Here is a 10,957-nt window from a genome sequence, read left to right as displayed (position 1 = left end):
CCACTGGTCTTTGATCAGTGGTCATGAGAATTTGCACAATTATGATGAAGGAACTGACCGTACAGTCCATTGTTCATTCAGTGGGATAGTTTCAGTCATTGTGCAAATGCACTGTTTATAAGATTGGGGAAACCTGCAGTCAGCTGAGACTGAAGAAGTCACTTGGATGAGTGACGAAACTTTTCTCCCACCAAACTCTACGTCCAGATGAACGGAATCAACTTTTGGAGATTTACTTACCTGGATGATTGAGCGTGCATCAAGATGAGTAGCTAAATTATTATGTGTATCTGAAGTCCAGGGTCTGTAAAGATTTTAGTAACTTACTTAAATCTTGCTTTTGTCTGCTGGACAAGAAAACTGCACTAGATATTGTGTTAGGCAGCACATCGCCAAGGAAACAAAAGGAAGCAAACAAAACCAAAACCAAAAACCAAAAAGGAGATTGTGCCAACAGTTCAAGAGCTCCAACAACTCTGACAACTGTCAACAAATGAGTCAAGCAGACAATGTCATGTTTGATTAAAAAAAAAAAAAAAAGGTTGTTGAACACTAACACTAAAAACTCCATCTCCACTGTCCGGCATGGCGGAGGTTGCATCATGGTTTGGGGTTGCTTTGTCCCAGTTGCCTTGCAGCCATCAATACTGGTTTCATGACCAATTGTTATTGCTGGGTGCTATAATACTTCAATGAGCCAAAGAACACAGAGAAAAAGACGAGCTCTGATGAAGAGTGTTGTACAAAACATTCCAGAAATACTGATAAACTGAAACACTTTTACAAAAGTCCTGCTGCTCATCGTATAATTTTCAGGAGCAGCTACTGAAAACATCTCATAGAAGTGGACGCTACTAAAGAAAGTATAAGAGTTAATTAATTCAATATTTAGTAAGTCAAACATATGACATGATCGGTGTGCTCAGTGTGTTCAAATAACGACATGAAAAGCTCCGCTGCTTGTGCTAGTTTAGTCAGACGATGTTTATCAATAGTTGTGCCTCAGGTCAGGATCAGTGCATAAATCCTGGTCATTCCAAAGGTTTCACAAACCTTTTCTTGGAACTGTACATCACAAGGTAGAAGTTTACAACAGTCGCCTTAAAAACACAATAACCAAACAACACAAAAGGGGGCTGAAAGGTAGTTTTCCAGCTTGAAAAAATCTAAGACATTATTACAGTGTGTAAAAATCTTACTTACTCCAATGATTATTTACAAAATATTAAAATAAACCTCATCTATAGAGGCACTTGGCACACCACAGGAAAATGCAATATAAAGTGTCTTAGTAATATGCTGGTTGCCACGTGACACCAAAGCAGCTTCAGTTCATCTTTGCATTGATTGAATGAATGAATACCATTCTTCTGAAAGATTTAGTGACTGCAAAGCCATCACTCTAGGGAACGATGGTCAGGATTTGTCCCATAATTAGTCGATTGTCTGTATTAGACATACATGCGTAGTACATTTAAAATATCAAAAGAATAGTTCAGAAACAGGTTTCAGTTTTTTTTAAATAAGAATAAATGAGATGATTAATACTAGTGTTTTTTTTTTTTTATCTATGTGTTATATGAAGCTACAACCACTGACTGGTTAACTTAACATTACTACTTTGTGTGGAAACAGGAGAAAAATGCTCAGCCATGTTTTTTTTCTTTGTGCACCCCATACAGATGAAATCTGAGAACATGTTAATTATTGAGCTTTAGACGCTTGTAAGCATATTTTATGCACACAGCAGGTCAACCTGTTTCCTTCTGCCAAGATAAGCTAAGCAGCCGTTGGGTGTCCTGTAGGACCTATAATAAATCTACCAAAGTGCACAATCATGCAGAAACTAACTAACAACTTAAAAATTTACATCTGTTTTTCAAAGATCATAGTCAGCAGTCGCAATCTTGTGCATAGTACACATCAATAAAAGCAGGTACACATCAGTCACATTAAACAATCAAGGCGACATCAACCTAGAACTTTGCTTTGCCGTTCATTTCTATTTTGGCTGAGATAGTGTCCACTGGGTGATCTTTGTAGCTTTTGTCCTTGCAGCATTTCCTCTGGAAAAATTTAAAGAGGGCAAAAATGGGGATGGCCAAACTGGGAATTCCAGCAAGGATAAAGATGATGACGTAGATCCAAGAGGGATAGGGACGCGCTTCCAGTACGGGAAAGTTCGCCTGTGATCAGGATCAACAAAAAAGTTATGTTACGCAGCACAAAACATCAAATTAGATCTTTATTCCTTTATTCCTGTAAACTACTGTGAACAACAAACTTACCGCTTCCTCATCCCACACCAGATAGGTTAAATCTTTGGTGACTTGGGTAACAAAGTAGAAAATCAGGATGAAGATCATAATGAGTGGGCTAATCACTCTCCATGTCGCCTGCCAGAAAATATTGGGCTTGTGGCCAACCATAAATTCAATGTCCTTATTGAACCTGTTTGAAAGCAGTAAGAGGGAGACATAATGCAACTGAGCACGTGTAAAAATCGTCCATAAAAGGCGACCTTGTACATTTTATTAGTTACAGTAAATAAAGCATCACATGTCACTGTTTGCTCAACTGGCTGATACCAAAGCAGACTCTAGTCTGTTATTTTTCTCTAAGCTAACTTTGAGTCCAAATTGAAAAAATTAAAAGGTGTATATTACACTACCTTCTTGCACCTTTTCTTCTAATTATTAGATAATTGTTATAAATAAGTAGATTTAACTGCTTTCATGTGCATGGTCAGAAACTCTAAGCCAAAAGTACATTTTCCACATTCCTCCCCTTCGTGTTGCAACATTACAACACACTTCTGCTGTGATGAGTTACATTATCTCTACTCCAAGGTCAGAAAGCAATGCTTTGTTTGAACTCTAACAAGAACTGTTGGTTGCCTCACTGAACACTGACCTTTTCTGTCTCATATGAAAATACCAGGAAAGCCAACATTCCCATAATGACAAGTACAAACATGATTCTGTTTAGATGGTCGGATGTTTGATAAAGTACCTAGAAAGTCATTACTTTGGACGCTGACTCAATGATCGCCTAAGGACGGGCACACTTACCTATCAATCCCATAGATGTAGATAACGGAAAACATTTCACAGAATCCGATGACTAGGAGGGGGATTGAGCCTGCAAAGTTGTCAAAAAGAGCTAGCCAGTAGTTCCCAGAGCGTAGGGTGAATATGAGCCCAAGAGCAAAGGATATTAAGCAAGTAAGACCTGAAAAAACGACACAAGCAGGCGGTTACAATCAGACCCAGTTTTCCATGGTGGTTATGAAGAAGTTCTCAATGTGAGAAAGTTACCAGTAAAAACTTCTTTAGGCCAAGTTTGAGGAAGAATTCTAAGGTCTTGAAGGGGAACCACCACTCCCTCAATGTTCCCAAACATAGTCGAAAGGCCGAGACAGAAGAGCATGATGAAAAAGAGGACTGCCCAGAGAGGCGAAACAGGCATCTTGATGATGGCCTCTGTGAACACGATGAAAGCCAGGCCTGTTCCCTCCACACCCTGAAGAAGTACAGGTCAAATCTTTCAAGTTCTGATCCGATTTTGAATCATTTTTGTGACACTCAAACTGGGCAAATAATCATGGAATTAGCAGGATACAAAAATGAAGGCTCCACTGACCTGACTGAGTAAATTCTGCATGTCGCAGGTTTTTAACGGCAAACCTTGGATGATATCTGGATTTGTCTGATTTAGGTTGGTCAGGACCTGGTCGTAGTTGTCTATTGTGATGGAGTTTTCAGGGTAGTCAAAGGCATTGATGAGATGCAGGATGTTACTGCAAAAAAGTAAGGAAAAACTTATATGAGTCTACCTAGATACAAGTAAATGTCATTTTCCCCCCATTGTAACGTCATCTTTTGCGCAAACTGAAACTCACTCTCCCTGGCATTCATCAAATTTCTGCGTTGCCCTGAAACCGATGATGGAGTAGATCACCGTTGCAGAGTAAACCGAGGTGCAGCCATTGATGATGGAGATGAGAACGGCGTCTTGCTCACAGTTGTTGCTGCAAGTAGATTTTGAAGGGACATAGCATGAGGACATCTGCTGGACAGTGGGTTCCTTTATGACTGTGCAATCAAGACCTTTACTCACTGAACAGAGTTGTAACTGGAGAAAGAGATGAGGCCCCCGAAAGCCAAGGAGAAGGAGTAGAAAACCTGAGCTCCTGCATCCAACCAAGTCTGTGGATTCATTAACTCATCCACCTAAAGAGAATCCAAAGATAAGCATTCTCAATGAGCAGTGATCAGATTTCTGACCAATACAACATTTTAAAACTGACACTTTCCCACCTCACTGGCTGTTGTTAGTTAATAATCTAAGAGGGTACACATAATGCAACAAGGCTGTTTGAAAAATGATTGATGTGTGAGATTGTCACCAGGTAATTTGGCTTTAAAGTGCTGATCTAGATTACTTATGTATTGGAATTTACAGTACTAACTGCGCTGTGTTTCAGCCCTCAGTATCAGCTTTTATATCAGCTTTTATCAGTCCTATGATAAAAGCATTATTGCTCTCATGTTTCGGGTCTGGGTGTCTTAAAACAGCAAATAGCAAACGTAATAGCTTAAAGAAATAGCCTTGTATCTCTGGAAATACACTTTCTAACAGTTATACCCATATGGAAAAGATATATATAAATCTTATGAAGTTTGTATCTGTCTTGTGTGAAACTTGTATGAAAAGCATACAAGAGTGAAAACAGATATAAGATCCCTTGAAAAATTATATAAATGAAACTTGTATGTTTTGGATACTTCCTAAAACAATATATGAAAGTAATGAGAAAGTGGCCAATTTCATGAGTAAATCATAGAAGTTTTTACTATTTCTTTTCCATACGGGTATAACCATATATTACTGTAATGTCTGTGCAATAAATATGAGCCTTCAGCCATCTAGCTTAGCTAAGCATGAAGAGTGGAAACAATGAGGTCCACATTTCACTGACATTATTGAGTAATGCTCCCCAGATGTTGTAAAACTGCACAAAAACCATAATGACAAATAAGTTCATCTTGTCCCTTCTGATTCTTGTGACATGTCATACATTGAACCCTTACATCTGGTGTGAAGAGGTACTTTATTCCCTGTGTAGAGCCTTTGAGAGTCAATCCTCTGATGAGGAAGATTGTGAGGACAAGATATGGGAGAGTGGAGGTGATGTAGACAGCCTGAAAAAAGAAAGATGGCACGTGTATATCTGAGCAAGCCTACATGTAAAAATCACTCCCTTTTCTTAGATATTGTGATTTTTCAGACCTTGCCAGAAGTCTCAATGCCTCGAATGCAGCACACATACAGCAGAGTCCAGGCAGCGAACAGGGCCAGCACCATCCACCACTGCAAACCTCCAGCGTCATCGATGGCTGCTGAAGTGTTCAGAGTCTCTCTGTACCAGAAGTAGTCAACAGTGGTGCTCCGTGCGCACTCAGCCACTAAACCTGCAAACGGCACGTAAAGAGCAACTTGATGGCAGGCTAACCATTGCATAATGTTCTATTGTAACCTCTTGTTAGATGAAGGCACACCTGTGCTGTTAGCGTTGAGAGGGCATTGGCTCCAAGGAAGAGGATCTTGAAAGGAGTTGAACAGGTACCACATGATCCAGGCCATGATGGTGTTGTAATACATACCGACCAAAAATGAGACAAGTAACGATGCAATGCCTGCAAACGAATGAAGAAAGAAGTGGAAAAACTCACAGTGATCGTCTGCTTACGATGTGCACCACGTTTGCTATCTTAGTTTAGCATGACAGCATAGTAAGTGCTATGTTTATATATGTTACATATGATATATGCTTGGCAGGAATTTGACTTCATTATGGTGCTCAGTGTAAACTTAAGCGATCCCAATAGTGGCTGTTTTTTTTCCTAAATGCTTGGATAGGAATGATTACTTGTCTGTATTTTGTATTAAAACCTAGCACTCGCTTGAGTAACGGCTGCTGCAAAAGCAAACCTCATGGAAGAACACCAAAATCAATTTCATCATCTAAAAATTAGTTAATACATCACATATTTAGCCGGAATGCTTACAACATAGACACACAAAAAACACACACAGATGGGCATGGTTTTTTTTGTACACACCAACTCCAGTCAGGTAAGGGTTGATTGCTCTCCACACTCCCACGCTGCCTTTTCTCAGGCGCTGACCGATGGCAAACTCTAAGTGCAGCAGCGGGATTCCCTCCAGAACCAACAGGATAAGGAACGGGATCATGAACGCTCCTAAAAGCACAACATTCACGTTCATAATGAATTAGCAAAGTGGTGAGATTCACTTTATTAGACACTTTAACAAAGGAAACTCAGCATTCGGGGGTTGACGTAAGTCACAAAAGTGTTCTCATAAAGATACTTGTAAACTGTGAAAAGCAGCTTTTTATTAGCTAAACTAGGAACTGTATAAACCAAGAATAAGACTTACACATTACCTTTCCCATAGCATTTATCTCAAGAAAGACTTTCTTTTTTTAAGTTTCATTAAATAGAAATAAAATTCAATAAAAATCTAGTCAGTATCTATATCTGATTATTTATGGTGAATAAAACGGGCATTTCCATAATTCATACTGTGGGGTTCTTTGTGTTGATACAACATATCTGCATGCTTCGTCTTATCTCTTGGTTGTAACCTTTTAACAAAAGCATTTCTCAAATAGTATAATTTCTTTCTAATCATTGAATTTCCAGAGTGTCCTTTTGTTAGCAAAAAGAAGTAAATCCACTGATATTTTCTTTTGTGGCACCTAGTCTATATTCAAATATCTTTCACATCTACTGCCCCACACATCCCTGCATACCTCCTCCGTGGCTTTGACACAGGTACGGGAACCTCCAGACGTTACCGAGTCCCACGCAGAAGCCCACGCAGGTGAGGAGGTACTGGGCTTTGTTGTCCCATTTGGGCCTGTCCCCAGCCTCCTCGGTTTCCATCCTTTCCAAATCTTCATGAGACGGGATTCGGTCATCCAGTCCTGGGTTTGGTAATTTCAGCTTCATGGTGGCTTGCTGTAAACCTCCTCCGTGCAAAAAAGAAATTGGAAATAAGAGCTGATGTGTCTCTCTTCGATAATCAGTTTGAAGTTCTGTTACTTTTGTAAATTTTTAAGCAACTGAGAGGATTCAGAAGGATTCCTCTTCTGTGCAGTCGGCTCCTGAGTCTCCGTGGACTATCTCTCTCTCTCTCCTCCCTCTCTCTGAGTCCTTTATCCCTACTGTGTGTCCAGGTGAGGTACACTGAGGCATTTACTGTGACCTGTTGCACCTTACTCGTGGTTATCAGTTACTCCTCTAAGTCTGTGTTGTATTATATGATGTCAGCAATTTTAAGTGGAAAAAGGTGCAACGTTGTTCTTAGTGGTTAATACATTATATGAGAGGCAGACAAAAACCCTTTCTATGAAAGGAGATGTTTGTATAAGTCATTTTGTGAATTCTAATAATGGAAATAATATAATACAAACACAAATCCTCTATCTTTACCATCGTGTCACGTTTTTGTAATCCTCAATAAATGAGACACTTATTTCTTGCTACGATAAGAACATTATTCACTGTGTGAAGGCACATTTGTGACTTATTCTTTAAATGATAACCATTAAAGTATTTGTAAAATTATCACCGAGTTGTGGAAGTTGTTTTTTTTTCTAAGTTTATAGCTTATGTTTACCTCACAGTATGATTGTCGAGTAGTTCACGGCCCCTGTAAACCTTATCAGTGTTGCTCTCTAATGCAATAATTAACTAATAAAAGGCTGGCGTCAACATTTATGGAGTGGTGCATTTCCACTGTCAATCTAAATGGCAGTCACACTCAGGAGTAAAGTGGGACTTGGCTAAATAATGGGGCGGTAGAAGGTAAGTATTAAGGTGGAGTTTGGAAAGTGTCACTAAAGAAAATCATCAGCTTAAATTCAAATTACTTCACTTACGCTGAAGCATTAACTTTCATTATAGTGGTCAACAGGATAAAAAAAATGCACGCACAGAATATTCCATCAAGTCTGATTTTTAAAAAAAAGACAAAACAACGTTTTCCCATGGAAGTTACTTCTACCACCGTCTTTGCTGTTGCAAAATTCAATTCTTTTCCAAGCCCTCCTCTATGCAGATCACCGTCCATCACTGTAAACTGAACCACAACACAGCAGTCCCAGTTTAGCCTGAGCTTACTGCCCATGCACTTCTTAATAACATGAAATTATTATAATGTAATTTGTTTTTAAAGACATTCCACAATATTAAATAACCAGATATCTCAAGCAGCACTTCATCTACACATCCACTGTCTACTGATCTGACTACTTCAATCTAACATGAGTTAGGGTTTCCCATTGTTGCCGGTTTCTAAAATGTCCCTTGCTGAGCAGTTCTTACCTCTGAAGAATAATCTCTTGTCTTCCTCTCTTGACCTCTTTGTCTTGCATCTTTCTCTGAGAGTGAATTTATTACATGCTGCTTTTTTAAAAATGTGGAAACTGCAACTACAGCAACTGTGACTTCCCAGTTTTCTTTTTTTTTAAAAGGCTGTGCAGAACAATTTGTGACATTGGTGATATTTGCTGACCTGTGAGAAATTACCTGCAACTTCACACACACAAAAAAACTCACTCCTCTTATGCTCACTCCCCACTGCCTGCCACAGACTGAATCATCAAAGGTTAATATTTCATTTGTGCATGTGAAGTCAGCAGGTTACATCAGTAATGTTAAATGCTTTCACTGTGGGGGTGAAATAGCATCTAAATGACTGATTCTTCCACTCTATTCATCTTTTTGTCTTAGTATCACAGTGACCCTTTTTCTTAATATTACATTTGACTGCAATCACAATTCTTTCTGTCTGAACAGATACCTGCCTCCAGGATTCAGTTTTTTTTAAGCATCATCCATCCATCCATTCTCTTTGCCTTATCCTTGTCAGGGTCACAGTGGGGGGCTGGAGCCTATCCCGGCTGTCTTAGAGCGAGAGGCAGGGTACACACCTATGGGCAATTTAGAATCACCAATTAACCTAACCCCACTAACTGCATGTCTTTGGACTGTGGGAGAGAACCCACGTGAACTCCACACAGAAAGACCCTGATGGTGGGATAGAACTCAGGATCTTCTTGCTGTGAGGACTTTTTTTTTCTGTTCTTTATTTTTTTAAGGTTTGTCGTCATGGGACCATGTTAAAAGACAACACTGGATGTCTTTCCTAAAGATACATAAAGGTTGAAAACATTTAAATTATGAAGACTTATGTTACATTCAGGCTGTCTGTGAAGAAATGTGTAAAATACTGTTTTTAACGGTCAGATTTGAGTATCAGTCATTTTTAGATGGAAATCACTAACATAATAAAAATAATCTCAAGATATTGCTTCATTAAAAATATTTCATTTACTACTGTAAAAACTATGCTTTCCTTAATTCAGTGCAGGTATGCTGAGAGAAAGTCATCCAAATGTATCTATACATGTATTTCTAACAGATTTGGATCAGCATGTGGGAGTAAAAAGGGCAGCGCAGCAGGGCTAGTTTGTTCATCTTGTCACAAAAGATACAAAAACCAGCTTTCAACCTGCTGTTTTCAACAAATTAAATTGTACAAAATGTCTAAAACGATCTGTACAGAACACAAACATCACAATATGTTAACACAACCTCACACACCCCTACACACCCCTTTCTTTGAGGAAAAAAAAGAAGGAGGAACGGGATGCTCTGTGGTGTTCTTGTGCTTGATGATTTTGGCAGAAACAGTGTTGAACTGTAGCAGCATATATGGAAGAATAAAAAAAAAATCTAACAACTAACCATTTAGGACACTTAGGTAATCATCCGATGGAAAGCGGTGATGCCTGCAAATCTATCTGACAATCCTAACCACTAATTAACAGATCACAGACCAAAGATAAGCAGGATCAATATGGTTGACAGGGATTCATTTTCTAAAATCCTAAACAAACACACTTTTCCAATAAAGAAACAATGTACAAACCAGCACACTGACACAGGTATTCGTAAAATTTTGAGGTCTTGCAGAGGAACCAGCAGTCCTTCTGTACTTCCAAGCATCGTGAAGAGGCCGGGACAAAACTTTATGGCCTCTATGATCGCAATAGAGGCAAAACTGTTCCCTTCAGACTCTATAAAACAACCTGCAGTGCTTCACTGACCTATGTAGGACAAGCAATAAAAAAATAACAAATAACAACAATGATTAAAAATGGCGTCTTTCCCTACTGTTTAAGGAAGGTGCTTTTTTTAAACGTTCATGACAGAATTCAAATTAATCCTTAACTGTCTTTTACTTGGATTTAGTCTGGCCTCTTAGTTCATCCACTGTCTGAGACAAGTCACCTCGCCGCTTAAGCCAGTTTTGTTTTGATTGGCTGCTCCTCACAAACAGAAGGTTTAACCAGGAGGTGGGTGGGGCTTTTGCACTGACAGCTAAATCTGTTTGTTAGTGTGATCATTAATATTTTACATTAGTGACATCAGATTGAGCTTTGTGCTAATGGAGATTACCTGTATGTATGCCGACCTTCTATTGGTGCAGCGGTCCCCAACCCCCGGGCCATGAGCCATTTGGTACCGGGCCGCGAGCCGTTGAGGCTCGGGTGTGAAATTTATGGTTTTCAGGGTTTTTATCGTTAACTTGGTTTCCCTGGGTCTTTTCTCGTGTTGTAGTTGTGTGTCTTATTTTGAAAGAAATATTTACGCGTTACCATACCGACCAGAGAGCATTGAGGGGCAGAGAGGAGGATGTTACTCTTAATGTTGTTGGTGCATTTCAGGAGGATGCTGCTAATAAAGTTACACAATTACACAGTGAATTCGCATTTATTATTATATTTACAAAATACCACAGTTTTTGTCTTGGTCGTATCATTTTATTTTGTTGTGTTTATCTGCTACACCACTGTATT

General features: G+C 39.2%; 1 protein-coding gene across 1 annotated transcript; it reads right to left on the bottom strand.

Annotated features, from left to right (window-relative positions):
* Positions 1 to 964: 964 nt before the first annotated feature.
* Positions 965 to 7,040, bottom strand: LOC100700835 (sodium-dependent neutral amino acid transporter B(0)AT1). Its single transcript, XM_003448888.5, has 12 exons — positions 6,842 to 7,040; positions 6,126 to 6,266; positions 5,562 to 5,699; positions 5,293 to 5,474; positions 5,094 to 5,204; positions 4,120 to 4,232; positions 3,902 to 4,030; positions 3,643 to 3,799; positions 3,318 to 3,522; positions 3,072 to 3,231; positions 2,289 to 2,451; positions 965 to 2,186 (listed from the first exon to the last, which is right to left on the bottom strand). Exons 1-12 carry the CDS (start codon positions 7,038 to 7,040, stop codon positions 1,977 to 1,979), a joined length of 1,908 nt encoding a protein of 635 aa, XP_003448936.1. The 3' UTR covers positions 965 to 1,976.
* Between the last annotated feature and the right edge of the window lie 3,917 nt (positions 7,041 to 10,957).

Source organism: Oreochromis niloticus, linkage group LG22 (genome assembly GCF_001858045.2).
Source record: "Oreochromis niloticus isolate F11D_XX linkage group LG22, O_niloticus_UMD_NMBU, whole genome shotgun sequence".
In the NCBI taxonomy this organism is placed as follows: Eukaryota; Metazoa; Chordata; class Actinopteri; order Cichliformes; family Cichlidae; genus Oreochromis; species Oreochromis niloticus.
This window is presented reverse-complemented; position numbering and strand designations above follow the sequence as displayed.